This window comes from Sceloporus undulatus, chromosome 6, assembly GCF_019175285.1.
Source record: "Sceloporus undulatus isolate JIND9_A2432 ecotype Alabama chromosome 6, SceUnd_v1.1, whole genome shotgun sequence".
Classification (NCBI taxonomy): domain Eukaryota; kingdom Metazoa; phylum Chordata; class Lepidosauria; order Squamata; family Phrynosomatidae; genus Sceloporus; species Sceloporus undulatus.
In genome coordinates, this window is record NC_056527.1 from 160064505 (window position 1) to 160085368 (window position 20864).

General features: G+C 39.6%; 1 protein-coding gene across 2 annotated transcripts; it reads left to right on the forward strand.

Annotated features, from left to right (window-relative positions):
• Nucleotides 1-1550: 1550 nt before the first annotated feature.
• Nucleotides 1551-20726, forward strand: SQOR (sulfide quinone oxidoreductase). 2 transcript variants are annotated; one of them, XM_042473520.1, is made up of 10 exons: nucleotides 1551-1722; nucleotides 6126-6376; nucleotides 8472-8642; nucleotides 11481-11534; nucleotides 13006-13200; nucleotides 15256-15465; nucleotides 16793-16976; nucleotides 17648-17715; nucleotides 18629-18807; nucleotides 20553-20726. In XM_042473520.1, exons 2-10 carry the CDS (start codon nucleotides 6143-6145, stop codon nucleotides 20608-20610), a joined length of 1353 nt encoding a protein of 450 aa, XP_042329454.1. In that variant the 5' UTR covers nucleotides 1551-1722; nucleotides 6126-6142; the 3' UTR covers nucleotides 20611-20726. The 2 variants fall into 2 exon arrangements, with proteins under 2 accessions (XP_042329454.1, XP_042329453.1); XM_042473519.1 differs by having other exon boundaries at nucleotides 1552-1735.
• The last annotated feature ends 138 nt before the right edge of the window (nucleotides 20727-20864 follow it).

Genomic DNA, 20864 nt, shown 5'->3' on the forward strand with positions numbered 1-20864 from the left:
GCTAGGATTTTAGGAAGGGGGGGGGGGGGTCCAGACTAAGTGCCACCATTATAATGGGGCTTGGGTGCGGCGGCGCAGCAGCACACATCATTTTTCTAATGGAAGGGGGGGGTTCGGACCCCAAGAACCCCCACCCCGGCTACGTCCCTGGAGGGACAAGGCTTGTTTGTATTGAGGCTCTTATTTTCCTGAAGAATTAAAAGCATGTTCTTCTCCCCTCCAGCTCCCTATAAATACTGCATATAATCATGGTTGTTGTTTGTTGTCGTTGTTGTTACCCACCCACGACTCGATCTCGACCCATGGCGACCCTATAGATGAGACATCTCCAAGACTCCCTATGCTCCACTGCTATGCTCAGCTCCTGCAAATTCATGCCCATGACCTCCTTAATAAAGTCCATCCATCTAGCGTGAGACCTTCCTGTTTCTGCTTCCCTCCACCTTTCATAGCATTATTGCTTTTCCCAATGAATCATGCCTTCTCATGATGTGGCTGAAGTACAACAGCTGCAGTTTTGTGTTCTTGGCTTCCAAGGAGGTTTCCAGCTTGACCTGCTCTAGGACCCATTTGTTTGTCCTTTTGGCTGTCCACAGGATCCTCAGCACTCTTCTCCAGCACCTCATCTCAAATGAATTGATTTTCTTCCTATCCACTTTCTTAATTATCTCACATCTATGCATGGTGATAGAGAATACAAAAGCCATGCATGATGATAGGGAATACAAAAGTGTGTATGATCATAACTCACAAACCTAACTCAAAGGTGCTACAAGACCACTTTCTACTTACAAAAGTACAGTTCCCAGAACTCACTAGCACTGAACCAGGGCCATTAAAGTGGTCTCAAACTGCATTATTTATGCAGTGTGTTTTGGAACCTAGTGCATTTCCACAGGAAACTAAAACTTCCACATTGCTGAAACCATTACACCACTCTTGTCTCTCTGAATGGTTATTTAGGGTACAATACACACTGCAGAAACAATCCAGTTTGAGGCTGCTTTAATGGCCCTGGCTCAGTGCTAGGGAATCCTGGGAACTGTAGTTTTGTGAGACATTTTGCCTTCTCTGTCAGAGATAACTCTGCCGCCACAAAAAAATGACAGCATTCCCAGAATTCCATAGCACTGAGTCTGGGCCATTAAAGCAGCCTCAAAGTGGGTTATTTCTGCAGTGTGTTAGGCCCAAGTGGGTTTCCACAGGAAGGTAAAACTTCCACAGCACTGAAACCATTACACCACTCTTGTCTCTCTGGATGGTTATTTAGGGTCCAAAGCACACTGCAGAAATAATCCAGTTTGAGACCGCTTTAATGGCCCTGGCTCAGTGCTAGGGAATCCTGGGAAATTGTATTTAGAGGTATCTCTGACAGAGAAGGCTCAATGTCTCACAAACACCACAGTTCCCAGGGCTGCCTAGCCTCAAGCCAGGGCAATTAAAGCGGTCTCAAAGTGGGTTATCTCTGCAGTGTGGCTTTGGCCTTTTTTACCTCAGAAGAGAGGCGGGGATTGTTTGTTTATAGCTAAAGGCCTCTCTTGCGCAACAGGCGAATGGAGGGCGAGGCCTAAAGGCAAGGAAGGAAGGGCTTCTGGTTGCTCTCTCTCTAACCAGAATTTTCCTTCCCTGCTCCCTAGGATTAAGAACAGGTTACTGGATGAAGGATGCCAGCTCTGGTTGTCAGCCACTAATAGCAATAAGAGTAATGTTAACAGTGTCATAGTAAGTATTGCTGGTGAGTATTAAGCCAATGCTAACAAGACTTGGGTTTGTGTGCAAAGGGATCTTGCAGCACTTTTGGACTGAAAGAGGGAAGTTGGCAGCAGCAGGGTCATTGTTTGCTAGGCTTGAGGAGGCTTCCTCAGATTTTCTAAACAGGGTTCTAGGCTAGCATTGGTTTATATTATATTATATTATATTATATTGCAATATGTTTTTAAAGGAGGGAACTTTAACTGCCTTGGCTCAGTGCTGTGGAATTCTGGGAACTGTGGTCTGTCGGAGTACCCTTGCAACAATAAAGTACTGTACAGTTCCCAGGATTTCCTAGCACTGAGCCAGGGCAGTTAAAGCAGTCTCAAACTGGATTATCTCTGCAGTGTGTTTCACACCTTTGTTGGTCAGTTTGAGCCAATAATAATAATGAGTCTGTTGATTAGTATGAGCCAGCAAGCAGGACTGCTACTACTACTACTATTACTAATATTCAGTTTGTTGGTAAGTTTATTGGTAAGTAGGAATTCTTTTTTTATCGCTTCACTTTCTGAATTGCCAGTACAGTACTGGAGTAGCTATGGTTTTCTTTCCAAAGATATAGCCGTGTCAGTCTGTAGAATCAGTACGTAGAGAGATCTTGTAGCACCTTTGAGACTAACTGAAAGAAAGAAGTTGGCAGCATGAGCTTTTGTAGACTTCAGTCTACTTCCTTAGATGCATTTCAGTTCATAGTCCCTATAATTTACAGTCAGCCCTTCTTATACACTGACTTTTTTATACATGGATTCAAGCATCCACATTTCAAGTATCAAACCTTGATTTTCCATTTTTATAAGGGACTCCATTTTGCTATGTCATTACATTTAATGGGACTTGAGCATCCACGGATTTTGTTATCCACGGGGGATCTTGGAACCAAACCCCAGCGGATAACAAGGATCCACTGTATTTTTTAAGTGAGCAATTTCCATGGCTTCCTCTTCACTCTTACCCCTCTGTTCTTCTCTTTCCTTGATCTTTCTTTACAGGTCTAATACACATTGTTAATGAGAGAGGTTATTCCAGGATGGGAATACACACCAAAACATAAATTATTCTAAAGGCCTGGGAAAATAATAATAATAATAATAATAATAATAATAATAATAATAATAATAATAATAATGCATTTTAAACTCAGAGAGTTTATCTCATTTGCTATCTACAGTTTTGCTTACTTAAAAAAAAATCAGGGGTATGTGTGTGAAGTTTTGTAAACCAAAGTATGTTCTTGTAATAGTTAACTGGCTGCATAAGAATGTTGGAAGACCTTTGTTAGACCAGATTAAAAGATCGAGCAAAATGTTTCCTATCAGATTGTTATATTTTTAATTATAGCAAGAGGGTATAAAGGCAATAGGGAGCCCGTTTGGGTTGTTAGGCATGTGGGACTGAGTTAAAGCGGGCTCAAACTGGATTATATCTGCAGTGTGCTTTGGACCCTTGATGTATTCAGTGGGTTTCTTGCCCGAGCAGAGAATTGAACCCTGGTCCCTTGAGCCATAGTCCAACATTCAAACCACTACACCATGCTGGCTCTTGTTGGCCATATAGCAAATACAGTAACACCCCAAACTCACAAAATAGTGATATTCAGCCACTGGTTTTAGGGCTGCATCTGCATTGCAGAAATAATCCAGTTTGGTGCTGCCAGGGCTGTATGCTGTGAGATCCTGGGATTTGTAGGCTGGTGAGATATTTAGCCAGAGAGCTCTGGTGCCACAATAAACTACAATTCCTAGGATTCCCTAGCACTGAGCCAGAGCAGTTAAAGTGGTCTCAGACTGGATTATTTCTGTAGGGTGTTTTGGACCTCTGACTTCAGCCACAGTCCTGTCTTCTCTCCCAAGAGAGAAGAATGGCTGGAGGGCACAGCAAGAATGGCTGGTGTAGTGCATTGCTGCCCTTTCAGCTTCTGCAGACTGAGACATTTGTCTCAGTCTTTTTAAAGACAGGATCAGGCCTGAGTTTATGGGAGATTTTAATCCTGAGGACTAGAGTTTTATCAAAAGGAACTGAATTTTGTTGCAGCTTCTAGGTAAGCTCTTCATTATGCTAGTTCCCTCCCCATTTATTTTTTAATGCCTTTATCCTGTTTATCATGTTCATCCTCTTTGTTTCCAAATCACTGTCAGTTAAATTTATGAGAAGGCTGTAAAAAAGGCACAGGGAAGAACAGGAGTTGGGTGGGGAAATGGGAATAGAAACTACTTGGCAAAGAGGAGGAACCTGAATTGCTTAAAGGGCTACAAAAAGAAAGAGGAAGGCTGAAATTATCACACAGTGATTTGAATGGCCCTATAGCTACATTTATCTACTCTAAGGAAAGTCTGCAAATGAAAAAGGTCCACATGACTTTACAGAAAATGTTTAAAATTCACCTCCCACTTTCATCCTAACTTTATCCTTTGAATATGACCTCAGTACTAAGCAGGGATGGAGAATCTAAATACTGGAAAATATTTCTGTATTTAATAATGGAGGTTAGACTAACAATTGCCCAAAAGTGGAAGACAAAGGACTGCCCACATTTGGAAGAATGGCTGCAAAAGATCAATGAGATGAGAGAAATGGACAAACTAACAAGTTTATTGAAGGATAAATCAATAGAAAATGTTGAAGAAGAATGACCACCAATTGTGGAATCCTTGGTAAAAAAAAAAAATAGAGAAACTTAGTAAAACTATATTTAAAACTCAAGATATACTTAAGATGCACGCAACTGTAAAAGGGAAAAGCAAATTGAAAGAGTAGAAAAGATAAAGAAAATTTGACAGCAGCAAGGAAAATCGTAAAAATTCTGTTTTGTATTTTGGTTACTTCAATTGTAAAACATTTTGGGTTAACAAACAGAGATATATCTAACTTGATTGTAAAAAATTGTTTTAATTGTTCGGGAGTAAACCTTTTGCATGCCTAGTTTTAGTGTGAGTATTGTGTTGCAGAAATAAAATTTCAGAGGATAATGTATTAGCTTAAAAATGGTCCGAAATATACTGCAGAAATAATCCAGTTTGAGACTGCTTTAACTTCCTTGGCTCAGTGCTAGGGAATCCTGGGAATTGTAGTCAGAATTTGCTGACGGAGAAGGCTAAATGTCTCACAAAACTACAGTTTTGGACCAATGAACTTCTTTGCTACCCAGAATTGTTTTAATTTGGTTTCAGACTTCTGTTTAGCTGACTTTTGGCTGACGTCTTTGCAGCCATAATTCTCTAATAAACATGTCATAGCAGGGCGATACACAAAGGCCAGGGTTTCACAATCTGCCCACCAAAGTGAACTGTATGTTCTGCAGTGATGTTTAATACATGTTTCACAATCACCCAGTAGCTAGTATAGGTTTAATGCTATTTTCATGCTGGGGAAAGCTATACCCACTGGATTTCTTTTCATATCCTCCAGGCAAATTCTAAAATCCAGTAAAATACATTGAGAATGGAGGAAAAGGCAGAGTATAAATAAAAGTGATACAATTTCAACCTTTCAGGATGCTACTGCATGTCCTCCAATTGTCCTGATTTGGCAGGAACAACCCTTTTGCCATCTTAGCCACACATGCCCTGATTGGGTTCAGGACCCAGAATAGCATTGCTATGGATCACATGCATTTGAACACATTAAGCAGAAAATAACTTTAATCCACACTCCTGAACTCTGCTGAACAACTGTACACACAAAATATGGCACTGCTTGCCTTGTTCTGCTTTTTCCACTTGGAAGGAATCAGCAGTTTAATCATTAAGCTATATACACTTGTAAAGAAAGAAAATTCTTTTTTAAAAAAGGTGATGGCTTCAGTCATGAGAGCTTTATTTACAAAGCAATAAGAGAGATCTGAAGCGTATGGTGCCGAGTTATATATTTATACTACCACTGCAAAAATGAGGAAAGGGATAGTCCTTTTATTGCATCTGACTGTAGGATGATACTATAAAGTTAACTAGCTAACTAGTGCAAAAGCAAACTCCTTTATTCATGGCTTTTGAACAAAGGGTTGCATCTGGAGGTTTAGCCAGAATAAATCCACCCAAATAACATATTTCAGTTTCTCATGACTGGTTTAATTGATTTTGTGAGTCTGGTTTAATTATGGATAGTAAGGATGGCACTATCTGGTTTGCTCATTTACTCTGCGGTAGCCAGGCTGCTACTGATATAAAGATGTTTCTTCTTTGGATTAAAATGGTTGGACAACTTGTGATCTTCCAGATGTTGTTAGACTGCTACTTCCATCATTTGTCATCATTGGCTGTGCTAGCTAGAGATTACGTAGGAGGTCAGCAATTTTTCAGTAAGGGTGTAATAAGGACAAATAAAAGGCAAAACTATATTGTTTTCTTACATTAATTTTCTGGATTGCTTCACAGATTGACATTGGACAAAGATGGCGACCACTGGGTTAATGTGTTCCTGCAGCTGTGTCCGGCCTCTTGTTCTTTTACTGAGGACAGGGATTCTAAAAACGAGTTCATCCCAACTGCATACAACAGTCAAGTCTGCTTCCAAGGATTACTATGAAGTTCTAGTGCTTGGTGGAGGCACTGGGGGAATCACCATGAGCGCACGGCTGAAGCGGAAAGTGGGAGCCGGCAATGTGGCTGTAGTTGAACCTCAGGAGGTAAGAAGATGCTTTATTCCCCCATCTGACCAAGAGATCAGAATGCTCTAAATATTAATAAAGTAGACTTATATTTATTATTCTATAGAGCTGGAGAAAGTTAATTTTTTGAACTAAAAGTCCCAGAATGCCTCAGCCATTAGGAATTCAACTTCCAGGTAAGGAACACCTGAGATTTCAGAGCCTGAACTGAGACCTAGGATCCTTCCACATTCCACAAATGTAGCCATGGCTGCATCCTGTGGAATCTTGGAATTTGTAGTTTGATGAAGCCTCTGGCAGAGAGTTCTCTGTAAACTCCAAATTCCAGGATTCCACATGATGGAAGCAAGGCGGTTAAAGTGGAATCGTAGTGCTATAACTGTATAGTGTGGAAAGACTTCTACTGATGTCATGGGGTGGGACCTGGTGATGACATTAAACATCAACCACAGTTTCTTAGTGTGTGCCATTCAAATAAAAACCAAACCAACTACAAGTATAAAAAGTGAGACAAAGAAGTGAAATGAGAACATTTAGAGAGAATCTGTAGCAGCTTTTGCAACACTGAATGCAGCAGTGGGGCCTAACAGCTTGTAGAAAAACATGTTATTTCTTTTCAAGACAGTGTTTTTGCCCTGAGATTTCTCCTCTCGTTCTGTGGCTCAAAGGAGGAAGACAAGGCCCTGAGATATGGGCACCCTACTACAAGTTGCCTTCCAAGAAATTTTCCAGGCTCTGTTCTTCTCCCAAGGATTTCAAGAGAGAATTATCATGTGGAGTTGTCTAATTTAGATACATAGAGTTTTGTCCTTGAAGGCTGATGTATATATTTTATTAAGTAATCAACTGGCCATTGGTCTCTTGGAATATAGTTCTTGTAGCATCTTTGAATGACTCATATTTATGAGTCATTTATGAGTCTACAAAACAAAAAGTAACAGCTTTGGGGCAAATGTTCAAACAGGATTGTACACACAGAAATGTTTGTCTGGAACAACCAGTCCCAAAGCTCTCCTCCCTCCCTTTTAAATGGGGAACTGAATGGCTGCTTGCCTACATGTGGATTCTGCTGTTTTCCCTTCGTTTTGTTACATTTGGGACTATTTCATCCTTTTGACTTTTTGCAACATATCCAGAATGGAAAATAACTGTTAATCTAGAAAGATGCAATTTCTTATTCTCATTCTCAACTAGCCCTTTGGAGCATCTTGGATGTGGGCTGATTCTTATGCATTTTCAAAATCTCAGCAATTTTCACTAAGTGGTGAGTGAGAGTGATTGCATTAGACTGTTGATCCATTTAGACTACCTCCGAGGCCTGGACCAAGGGAGATGGACTATTGGGAGGGCTTGGTAGCTCCAGTGACAATTAAATGGAGCCTCCATTTTCTGAAGAAATATATCATGAATGACCAGTGTGTGGGAGGGCAGAACTGCAGAAGAGACTCATTGCCTTCCAGGTCCTGTCCTGTTTTTAGGCTTCCCAGAGCCACCTCACTACCTTGTATGCTAAGCAGGATGTTAGTTTTGATCTACCAGGCATCTGCTCAATGTCAGCTGCCTAGTTCCAGTGCTGATTCTACCACTATGCAGAGTGAGGCTTTTGCTTTAAGTGATAGATACTGGAAGAGAGGGAAGGGGCAACCATCTCCCAGTTGTTCCTATACACAATTATAGTTCTATGATAATACTTCAGTGGCTATGGAATCCTGGGATTTGTAACCTAGAACTCTCTGCCAGGGCAATCTAGTGCTTCATATTATAAACTCTAGAGTTCCATAGGATGCTGTCATGTCAGTTAAAATAACATCATGGTACCATAACTATAATGTGAAAGGTCCCCAGGCATCTCTGTGCTCCTTAACCTTGCCAGTCAAATGTCATGGAGGATCCTGTCTTATCACCAGTGTTGAATAGGAGTCAATTGCCAGTACAGCCAACTTCTGTAAATGGTTTCAGGAAGGGATACCAACTTGTTCTTTGCTTCAGGCAGCAAAGTGTTTGAAGCTGGTTTTGCCCAGTTCTTTTTAGAAACTGTCATTTAATTCTTTCTGCACTTGTTTCCTATTTTATCATGAGCTAGTGTGTTGTTGTTTCCGCTTGTATCCTTTAGAATCATTATTACCAGCCTCTCTGGACTTTGGTTGGGGCTGGGGCAAAACAGCTGGCACTGTCTTCACGTTCAACAGCAAGTGTGATTCCTTCAGGGGTGAAATGGATTCAGTCCAGAGTGCAAAAACTAGATCCAGAGAAGAACTGTGTCCATTTGGAGAACGACCAAAAGGTACTTCATTTCAGCCCCAACATAGACAAATTCCTGAACTGACTGTTCATTCAGTTTTCTCAGATTTTTTTTAAAGGAATGCTCTGTACCTTATAGGAACTTATTACTTTGATAACATTTTGAAATTTGCATAGAAATTGATTGTTTGGGTTGCAATCCAATATTTAATTAACTTGGACATAACACCTACTAGAATCAGAGAATCGTGGAATCACAGAGTTGGCAGAAATCTCAAGGGCCATCCAGTCCAACCCCCTGCCATGCAGGAACTCACAATCAAAGCACCCCTGACAGATGGCCATTTGCTGAGAACATTACTGCAGTGAACAGTTTACTTCGAAGTAACTTTGAAAAGATTCACATGTGCAGAAACCAACAAGTGTTAGGAGCACCATCACTGAACACAACATTCTCCCCACAATTTCTGAGCAGCAATTGCCTTTGTCATATTTTTTTCTTTCCTATGCTTCCTTATTACAGTGTTAGGATCAGTAATGCAGCTCCTTATTTTTCATTGGTCTTTTCACTTCTTGTAGTCTGAAAACAATCCAATTTTTCTGCCTTTTTTCATTAATCAGCTTTCCTCCTTGAGCCTACTTACTAGAGCTAAACACTCTGTAATAACATATTTTGTTGCCCTTGGTTAAAGCATCTTGTTTCCCAAAAAGTGATACCATGCATTAACAAAATATGACAAAAAAGTGTGCTGTAGAGACTGCTTCAGTTAGGGCCATTTTAGCATTTATAAAATGAACAACAGGGTTCTCTCTCTCTCTCTCTCTCTCTCTCTCTCACACACACACACACACACACACACACTCTCACTCACTCACATATTCATTCATACATACATAATGTGTTGCCATCCAGGATTCTTAGTGGGTTTCAACCCTTCCTTAAAAGAAAATTACCTCTAATGCTCTCTTCCTCTTGTCAGTGTAGGTTAGCAAGTTCACTTTGCTGTTTCGCAAAAGTATTCAAAAGGTTCCAGTAATCCATTCAACACCACACCCGTTGTAGGTAAATGCCATAGACAGAGACTTCCACTTGACGGTTCCTGCAGCACTTTACACACCCAGAAGTATGATCTGTCCCAGTAATTTTTCACCCTGAATCAGAGAAACTGTTATGTGAGAGGACTGTAAACCCCTTTCTCATAAGTCCTTGCACTTTTCTGATAACTCATGAAAATTGTAGAATTCAAAGATATAGCCTTGTTAGTCTGTAGAATCAGTACGTTTTGGGTTTTTTTATTTTCTGTTTGTTTTTGTAGAGTTCTTTGTCATGATGTTTAAATTCTGTCTAGTTTTTTGTATGTTTTGTGTTTTTTCTGTTCTACTTTGTTTTGAGGTGTCTGGATGGGTACTTTTTGTGTGAATGTGAAGTAGTGTTGTGATGTCTTGCTATGTTGAGATGTAACTGTTTTTAATTCAATAAAATTAATAAAAAATAGTAAGCTGTTCATTTCTGCAGTCACAGAATCATAGAGTTGGAAAAGGTCACAAGGTCCATTCAGTTCAACCCCTGCTATGCAGGAACTCACAATTAAAACACTCCCAACAGATAGCCATCCAGTCTCTGTTTAACGTCCTCCAAAGAAAGAGACTCCACCATATTCTGAGGCAGCATAGATCACAGTCAAATAGTGGTTACTGTCAGGAAATTCTTCCTAATGTTGAGGTATGTTCCTAATATTGATAGCTATCCAGCTTCTTACTGAAGGCATCCTAAGAAAGAGACCACACCACTTCTCTAGATACTTGGTTCCATTGCTCAACTGCTCTCACCATCTAGAATAATCTTCTAATGTTCAGTCAAAATCTATCCTGTTGTAACTTAAAACCATAGACTTTCACCAATCACTTATGCCAAAACCAAAAATGAGTAGATTCTCAAAAATTGGTTGGTTGTCTAAAACAAGGTGCTGCTGAACTGCTCCAGCTGGAGCATTCTAAGAGGTGCAATTCTCCCTTTTATAGTGATGACAGGAAGTCTGCACACAAATGTTTGGAGGACCCCATGCGTCCCATGGGCTACATGGTTTCTATCCTTGCACTAGACTAGACCAAGCATGGGAAGCCATGAGATTCACATTTGGGTTTAGATGGAAGGACAAGTTACAGTGGTCACAAGTACCACTAAAAGCTCTTCCTCTCTTTAACTAAGCCTTTGGAAAGACCTTTCAATATTTTAGCATGAAGAAACACTGTAGTAAAGCTTAAAAGGCTACAAAAATGATGATGTCATATGGGGAGGAACATAACCTTTATGAGGAAGACCAAAGGGAATCCAGAAGGACCAGATTTGCCACTCAGGGCTGGAGGTGCCCCATCCTAGAAATCAGGATTTCTGATGCTGTGAGGACTGTTTAGGGACTGCTTAACACCAATCTTAAAGAAATTGTATTGGCTGACAATACCTGAAAATTTACTATCAAAACATTCTTGCTCCTCGAGTAACAACTGTTGTTCGCAGAGAAGACAACATGCAATTGTTACTCCCAATATTAGAGTCTTATAACTTAACATCTCTGCTTTTTGCACCATAACTTTAATAATAATAAGAAGCAGAGATATTAGGTTATATAGATTCTTCCACAGCATTGTTTTTGATGCAAGAACATCCATGTATTCCTATTTTCTGCATTTTACCAAAAATTCACAAGGCAGGCTTTCCTCCACCAGGTGCTCCCAATAGTAGACCCATTAAATGAAGTTGGTAAGTCGACAGTCACGTAAGATCCATTGATGGACTGAGTTTAAATGAATTTAGCTTATAAGCAGCAAAAGACAAATGTGAATAGGTTTAATGTAACTACTCGTTTTTTTTATATTGTAGATATCTTACAAGTATTTGATCATTGCCCTTGGACTCCAGCTGCATTTTGAAAAGGTAACATTGTATTTCATTTTTCTAAAGTTTTCTCTCTTTGTGAGACCCTTTCACCAAGAAAAACCTGTGATGAGACAAATGAAATGAAAGGAAGGATTAGTACACAAACAGAGAGATAGAAAGGGAGATAGAAAGGATGCTGGGAGGTCAAAACAGAGGGCTGATTAAGGGCACAGAGAAACTCAAAGATGGGGAACAAAACAGCAGACATGTTCAACAAGGCAAAGCTTGTCTGAAGCAACACTACACATATTATAGGAATGTGGAACATGAGAAGCAATGAGCCAGGGGAAGCTAGACATAGTAAAAAAGGAAATGGAGCACATAAACACAGCAATACCAGCGGTGAGCGAGCTAAAATGAACAGGAATGGGTTACTTTGATGCAGATAACTATACAGTGTTCTACTCAGGAAATGAAAAGACATGAAAAAATGGGATAGTATTTGTACTAAGGAGAAACATAGCAAAAGCAGCCAAAGTAATGTAAAATAAGATAGAATCATGTCAATAAGGCTTTAGGGAAAACCGATAAATATTACCATAATTCATGTATATGCACCAGCTGTGCATGCCTTGAACATATTTTGAATGCATTTGCATCATTGACAGCCTCACATTTGAGGAAGTGCTGCCCCTTCCCCAGTGGAACAGCTGCCACTGGGGAGAAAAGAGGGAAAGGGGGAGAAAAAAGGGGTGCCGACCCCCTCAAATAGCGGAAGGAGAAGCCTCTGCCCAGCTGAGGGGTGCCAGCAAGGGAAGGGGGCTGTAAGTGTGAGCAACCAAACTCACAGAGATTTGGAGAGATGTGAGATGCAATTCCATAGTGTGAATAACAAACCTGGAATGTGTGAGTGAGGTTTTTCACATCATTCTGGTAAAAAAACCAAAAACGACATCAGTAGGATGCTGGTTAGTCTGAATCCAACCCAATTACGATAGATTGTCTTTTCAGTGTGCTATTTTCCCATACCATGAAAGAAGGCACATGAGCTGGTCTGGGCTTGAATTACACAGGGATCCCTTTCACACTATACAGTTATAGAAATCTGGTTCCACTTTAACTGCCATGGTTCTGTCCTATGGAATCCTGGGATTGGGAGTGAGGAGTATTTAGAATGCTAGAGAGCTTCAATGCCTCATCAAACCACTGACTCCAGGATTCCATAGGATGCAACCAGGACAATTAAAGTGGAATCATCGTGCTATAAGGGTGTAGTGTGAAAGGGGCCTGGGTGAGGCATTTGCTTCAGGCAGAAGATGCTGGCTGGTGTGAGGAAGGCAGCAATGGCTCTTCCTGTTTGTTGGAGGACATTGCTGTGTGTTTGAGGCAGGCTTTCCTATACACCTTAAATGGCGATTCTGAGATGAGTGGAAGATCTTCATAGGAAGTTAATGCCCTGCATTGATGTAAATACTACATAGTGCACCCTTGATGTAAATACTACATAGCTAATTTTATTCCGTTACAGATCAAAGGCTTGCCTGAAGGTTTTAACTCACCTAAAATAGGTTCCAATTATTCCATTCACACAGTAGAGAAGACATGGAAAGCTCTGCAGGATTTCAAGGAAGGAAACGCCATTTTCACCTTTCCAAACACCCCCGTGAAGTGTGCCGGAGCACCACAAAAGATAATGTACTTGTCGGAGGCATACTTCAAAAAGGTATGAGCTGACTAGTGCTGGGGCTGGGGCAAAGGTGATAGTGTATTTGCATCATTACCTCAGCAGGCAGCAAGATGTTTGTACTATAAAAGAACAAAGTGATCAGCTGCACAATTACATCAGTAGGGTATGCAGATGAATCTTGTGTCACCTTTGAGACCGAACAAAAGACATTGTAGTTTAAGCTTTCAAAGACTTGGTCTACTTCCTCAAATGCATGACTAAGTTGATCAAGTCTAGAAAAGCTTATACTGTACTACAATGTATTTTGTTCAGTTAGTCTCAAAGATACTACAAGATCCCTTTGCATGCTGATATTCCAGACTAACACACCTATGTCTTTTACTCAGTAGGTTACATCTGTTTGACAAGCTTTTAAACTAATACACTAGTGATATCCTGTTAGTGATTTATGGAGTTGTAAGTTGTCCTCATGTGGAACAATATTTTTTGACAATGCTTAACATATGCACATGTAGGACTGTTCCACATGTGATAGTCTATTAAATTATTATTATGTTTTAATTATATAGCGTTGTAGATTTGCACAAATTAGACAAAATAAATGATAAAGGTACATTTTCTCTGTATTGCCTTAATTTTGGCCATCAAACCTATACATGAGGTTGCCTTATAGTAACGTTTATATAGTAAATTCTCATGGCAGACTCATTATATCCAAACTGCCAGAGGCTTCAAGGATGAGTTAATTTTTGATCTGATCACTGGGGAAGTGATAAATGGCCATGGCCATGTAAATAAGAGCCAGAAGAACACAAGATCTAAATGTAATAAATTTGTCAGTAGTGACAAGGGTGGGAGTTCAAGTATACTCCAAGTTGAATCTATCAATCAACAGTTTACTATACTGAGGAAAAAACTCACAGACATTAAGACAGACACACTCTTGCAGTGCTGATAATGATTTAGAAGTTCAGCAATAAAATGATGCATCAGTAGCTTTGAGTGGTATTGCTCCCAAATCATTTTATGTCACTGCTCCTTTGACTGGGACATTTAGGAAGCTGCCAGCACATTATTCTGATGGCAACTGCCATCACAGAAATGGCTCAGCAGTTAAGACGACTCTGTTGATTGCAAGGTTGGCAGTTTGAGGCCCAAGTACCACAAGAATGGAGTGAGCTCCTGTCACTAGTCCCAGCTTCTGCCAACCTAGCAGTTAGAATTATCATCATCATCATCATCATCATCATCATCATCATCAGCATCCCCAAATCCTACAACTGGAAACCAGCAGTGGTAAAATCTTCACCAGTGGGATTCCGCAAGTTTTTCTGCTCAACATGGGGTATGATCAAGTCAAGACAGCCATCAAACAATATGTAGCAGACATAGAGCATTGATAAGATTTAGTATGGTCTCCAACCGTTATTGTTAGTGATTCTAACAGGCATTTCACCTCCCCTTTGGCATATTTAACCTGGAAGCACCTAAACCTCGGAGGGACTTTAGCATGATGCCATAACCTCCCCTCAGTTGTCATTGAGGGCTGATATAGGAAAATCCTTACTTGGAGAGACAATCCTCTGAGTCTGGTTATATAGAAACAATAGAGCATATATTACTCCAATGTTTGTATAACAGTGACATCCACACTAGCCTAATTTCACCTGTATTGTATCCAGGATACACGGGACACAATTTTATACTTTCTTGTTGCTTCCAGCATACAGTATTGCTAGGTTCTGTGCAGCAGCATTTAAAATTTGTTGGATGATGACAGATGCCACAGGCCAGACGTAATGAATTTTGATTTGTAAATGGATGGTTAAGAGGATCTACATGTTACTTTTAATGTTTTTAAAATAATAATAATAATAATAATAATAATAATAATAATAATAATATGTTTTTTAAAAATTCTATACTTATTCTGTGTTTAAACAGATGTATATTTTATCCTTATGTTTTAATTGAATATACCCTACTCTTGTGCTTGTCATAATAAAGATTTAGTCTATCCATGTATAGGATGGTGAAAAACTCTGTCCTTTAACCACTTATTCTCTACTATTATTGGTTTTATTTTAATAGACTGGAAAACGACCTAAAGCCAATATAATCTTCAATACTGCCCTCGGAGTGATTTTTGGGGTTCAGAAGTATGCGGATGCTCTGCTAGAGATTATCAAGGCAAGGGATATCACTGTTAACTACAAGTGCAACCTTGTGGAAGTTCGAGCTGATAAACAAGAAGCAGTTTTTGAGAATTTGGACAAAGCTGGAGAAACAGAGGTTTATCAGGTGAGCAAAAAAATCTTTTCAAGTGCTTCTGTTAAAAAGGCTAGATTACTTTGCCCATAATATACTTTTTCCCACTGGTTACAGTTTGCATTGGCTAAGTGTTAAGAATAGGCAGTAAAAACTAGTGTTGAAGTAAGCTGTATGGGCAGGCTGAGTATGGCTGATATAACTAAGTTGTCTCTTTCAAACTGGCATACACCTCCTTCTACCTGAGCTAATGTAATGCATTAGAACAGAGGTGAGGATAGTACAGAACCTAAGTCTGATTTTGCAGCTCTCATGTCTCCCAACTTCTGTGGACTGACATTTTTCTAGTAAGTTGCCAGTTTTCCAGCTACTTCCACTTTTGCTTTTTGGTAACAATCTGCATGGCCCATGAATGGTTCCAGACACAGAAAACTACTAAAGTTGGCCATTCTTTACTTGTGACTGGAAACATATTCAGAAGTAGCCATGTTGGCTATTCAGCCAAATACAACAAAACCCACAGTGATATCGTGGTTGGACCAATTAAAATTCAAGCTTTTGAAGCTTCACTGGCTTCTTCATCAGACAAAAGTGTTAAAAAATGACACAGGAGAAGAAAAGTGATGAATCACAGGCTTATGTTTTATCTCAGATGTTACTTCTGTTGTCAGTTAAGATGGTCTAACAGACGATCGTAGATGCTGTTTCCCAAATTACTAAACAACATATAAAGTGTTATCCAACCCTTCTCATATTTTGAGGCAGAAATCTCAAAGAATTAAATCCCAATCCATTAGCTCCCTCTTGCTAAAGGTTCCCTTAAAGGTTCCTTTGTTCCCTTCACAAAAATTATTGCTGGGGTTGGGAGCATTCTGGGGGCTCCATGTGGCCCATAGGCCTCACAATGCCCACCCCTGGTTTAGAGGAAGGTTAAGATAAAAAGAACTTCATACAGAAAAATCCCTGCTCTCTTGGTATGACCAGCTGGCAGGTTTTTCCATACAAGCTGGATTTTTCACACTACCAAGTTGGAGTGCTTTGATACCACTTTGTTGTAGCCAAATCTTGGAATTTGTAGTTTGGTGGGGCACTAGAGATCTGGTGGAGAATTCCGAGTATCTAATGAAACTACAAATCCCAGTTAAAGAGGTATCAAAGTATTATAATTTTGTAATTTGAAAAGCTCTTGCTGTTGTGGTGTGAGGAGTCACTGCTGAAGATAAAGGCAGTTATCAGACCTTAGCCAAGAAAATGCTCCTCTCCCATCCTGCAGGAATTTGACCAAGGCCTGATCATTTTATTGTAGAGCTTTCCACAAGACCATAATTCATTTACATTTAGACTGTTTCACTTTAACTAGTATGAAATGCTTCATGTCACCCCACCCATGGGGCCCCCTGAAGTACTTCTGAACAGTCCAGTGTCTGATGCAGCTGGCTGGCTTGATATAGACAAGGAGACACTGCAACATAAGAAGTATCCAAATGTGTTTGGCATTGGAGACTGCACCAATCTCCCAACCTCCAAGACAGCTGCAGCTATAGGTAAGATTCTTTTTGAATACTACTTGTGTTTTAACATAGATGCTGCTGAACCCCAAATTGGTTTTAAAGGTTGAGTTTCACTTTGCTGCACCTGGAAGAAGCTTTGTATTTTTACTAATCAGGGTTAGAATTATAGAGATCCCAATTAAACTGAATCAAATCTGAGATGAGCAAACAGAAAAGAATTTTGACTGTCAAACTGCATTGAGCAAAGCATTTTTTAAAAAGGGCAGTTTTTTATTTCAGTTATCAAAATGTACTCAAATACACTAAGATCTACACAGCTGTTTAGTGTCATGTGAGTGCCTGTGCCAGCTAAAATATAACTTTCAATATTAAAAGCATCTGACATCCTGTACAGACCTCAAATCACCTGATCTGAACTCAGAAGCAAAACCTTATTTATATTTAAATTGAGTAGGCAGAATGTAAAATTAAAACTACAAGGCTGTGCTTCTTACACACACTTACTTTAAAAAATAGGTTAATAAAAAGAAGGAATTTCCTCTCTTGTACCCCTGTATATAGTATATAAAAGAAATAGGGGTATTTAGATAATTGTTTCATGAGTTGTAACTTAAAATATTGAAAGGCTTAAGTGTTTGTTTTGGCACTTGCTACATTATCAGGAAAACGCAACAGTGCTAATGTGAGCATTATCTCTTCCGTAGCTGGCCAGTCTGGCGTACTTGATAAAACAATTTCTTCCATAATGAAGGGCAAAACCCCAAGTAAGAAGGTAAACTGATTATCTCTGTGAATTTGTTTTTAAAACGACTTGAGTCATTACTTCTTTCCAGAGGTTTTTCTTTTTTTAAAAAATTGGTGCTTTTGTAAACATTCTACTAGTTATGCATTATATTGGATTATTCAGCTCATTCTGAATCAGTTTTCTTTAATCTTATAAATTTTACAATGTTAAGATTCAAACAGTTTTATGTACCTATGGTACTGTCAAATGTACTACAACTATGGATATTTAAGATCAATTTTAAACGTTTACTCCTCTAAATTGCTCTCTACAGTACTGTTTTAGTGTACATGTTCTGTTTTAGTGTATGCCAAACCAGGGATGGGAATTGTATGGCTCTCGAGATGCTGTTAAACTGCAACACCCAGCATGCCTTACCATTCACAAGTCTGCTGGGCCTTACAGATCAACAATATTTGAAGGGCCACATAGTTTTTGCCCCTGTGCCAAACTTTTCCTTTTTAAATATTAGCCTTTCTAATTTTCAGTTTGTACTACAGGCAACATAGAAGTTAAAACTGACATTGCCTAACAGTTCCCTTGAAAGATAGCTGCAACTGGAAACTTTTCATTCCTCATCCATGGAAATGAATTATAGCCAGAGGGGTGCACTGGGACAGAATAAAGAGCATGTAAACATGGAGCACCTTATTGCTGGTAGTCAGGAATGTGATGGAGTTAATGACCACAATGCTCTCAGAAACTGACTTATGTGAGAGGGTGAGGTGTGGCAAAGAGGGATACAGATAACCTTAATGCATGCATATTTTATTTAAGCAACTTTGAGGGATAATCCTGGATTGAAAGGCAGTATAGAATTCTGGAAATTGATTTTTAATGTTAAAGACACCCTGTTATTTTGTTCTGTTGATTAAAATGTACATTATATTTTTCCCCCTAGTATGATGGCTACACATCCTGTCCCCTGGTAACAAACTACAATAGGGTAATCCTAGCAGAGTTTGATTACAACGCTCAACCTTTAGAAACATTTCCCTTCGACCAGAGCAAGGAGCGGCTGATAAGTTATCACATGAAAGCTAATATGATGCCTTATCTTTACTGGCATGGGCTACTGAAGTAAGTATTCCAGTCTATTGAAAAATAATATTTCAGTTGCAAGGCAAAGGTGCACAAACTTTTCATCCTGAATGGACTCATGTGACAAGGGCTACACATGCAGGCATGCGGTCCAGCAATATTTTTGCCTTGCTGAGAGGAAGTGGACTCCCCTCTCCAGCCACTAGACCTGAGGATAACCATATTCCTTTCCTAGCAGCAGAAAGGAAGGAACCATCTGGGTGGAAATAGACAGGAGGGCATGGTATTCCTAAGGGCTTACATGTGCACCCTCCTCCTTGGGCTTTCAGTGCTGTTCTACAAAGTCATAAGGAAGCAACCTATACAAAAACCATGTGCTCTTTCATATCACACAATTTTAGCACTATGATTCCATTGCATACATCCTATCCATGGGTACCACAAATCCCAGTTTGTCGTTTAGTGAAGTTCTGGAGCTCTGTGGCAGAAAAAGCTGTGTTATGCCCATTTCAGCAGAGAAGGGCTGAATATCCTGTAGAATGAAGCGCTCCTGCCACTTGCTTCTGTTAGGCAGAAAGAAGACAAAAGACCTTATGGTTCCCATTCAGGGTAGCAAGCCCTCTGAAGGTCAGTTGCTATCCAGCCAAAGTTCACTCAGAATATAAGAGCATTGTTGTTTGTTAACATAATATTCTAACTAGCTACAGCAAGAAAACTAGGACAAACTGTCTGGAAGGTTCCTGTCATGCCTGGTTCTTTAGATGGCCTCTGCTGAAGCAGAGTTCATTTGGTTTCCCCTACTGTTGTCTGTAGGGCCTGGAGTCTAACCTCAAAAGAACTTGGGGTGGAGGAAAAATCGAAACACCCCTGCCTGAACTGCTTTCTGCCCTCCTTCCATTTTCCTGAGGTTGTCTTTGTTCTCAACCAATACTGGCTCCAAGGACTCCCCAAAGAGTTTGGCTCCCAAAAAGGGGGTGAATGCCAAATTGTTTGGACTTGGCATCAGGATTTTGTCAGTTAAAGTGGAATCACAACATTATTAACTCTGTAATGTGTAAGAGCTCCACTGCCTCTAAACTGCACCACCCTTTCAAAGATTTGTATACCACCATAAACTGTGCATTAACCACATAGATAGGCTTACTTACCCATGAAACAAGTTTTTCCTTTAAAATATTGAATTGCTGTTAGATTAGAGCTAGCTGCAAGATTTATAACAAGGGCTTAAATATCCTAAAAGCACCAGCTCCTGTCTGATCTTGGAGGTTAATCAGTCAGATCTGCTTAGTACCTGGATGGAAGACTGCCAAAAAATACCAAATGCTGTAGGCTGTATTTCAGAGGGAGGAACTGGTAACACGACCTTTAAGTATATCTTGCCTAAGAAAAGCCTGAAATTCATGGGATTGACATAAACTGAAAGGCAATTTAAAGGAACATACAAGATTTAAAGCAGATTTTTCTGTACTCAAGCTCATGCGGATGGCGAGCCCCAGCCGTCTTCATGCATCTGTCTACGAAAGCTCATGCTGCCAATTTTTTTCTTTGTTAGTCTCAAAGGTGCTACAAGATCTCTCTGCATACTGATTCTACATACTAACACAGCTATATCTTTGAATTCTGTGCTTAATTATGATTATTTCAACTGTATGCTTATAATGATAACATAGAAAACACTTTTTCAAGCTACATTTTTCATTGTTTCACACGCACATTCTTAAAGAGAGACCAGTGTGATTGGCCAGTGAGTTCTATGTACATTTATTTACTGTTTTTTCTCCTAGGGGTTATTGGGGTGGTCCAGCTCTAATAAGAAAATTGCTACACCTGGGATTGAAATGATTTCCATGGGAGCTACAAACTACACTAAACAGAGAACCAACCAGTTTTTAAGGAGCACTCAGATTCTGCACTTTCACTGTCAGTATCAATAAAATAGTTTTTATGCTGTATCTTAACTTCAGACTCATATTACATATTTTAAAACTAAAGCAGTGTATTTTAACAAAATAATTTTTGGCTATAAGTGGCAATGCTGTAAGCAGCTGTGTTTTTAGCACTACACAACTCAGTAGTAGTACTCTATGAAACCACAC

Coding starts and splice junctions, on each gene's coding strand:
- SQOR (XM_042473520.1), top strand. CDS start 6,143: ATGGCGACCACTGGGTTAATGTGTTCCTGCAGCTGTGTCCGGCCTCTT. Junction 13,201..15,255: donor CGGAGGCATACTTCAAAAAG/GTATGAGCTGAC, acceptor TTATTTTAATAG/ACTGGAAAACGACCTAAAGC. Junction 16,977..17,647: donor CAAGACAGCTGCAGCTATAG/GTAAGATTCTTT, acceptor TCTCTTCCGTAG/CTGGCCAGTCTGGCGTACTT.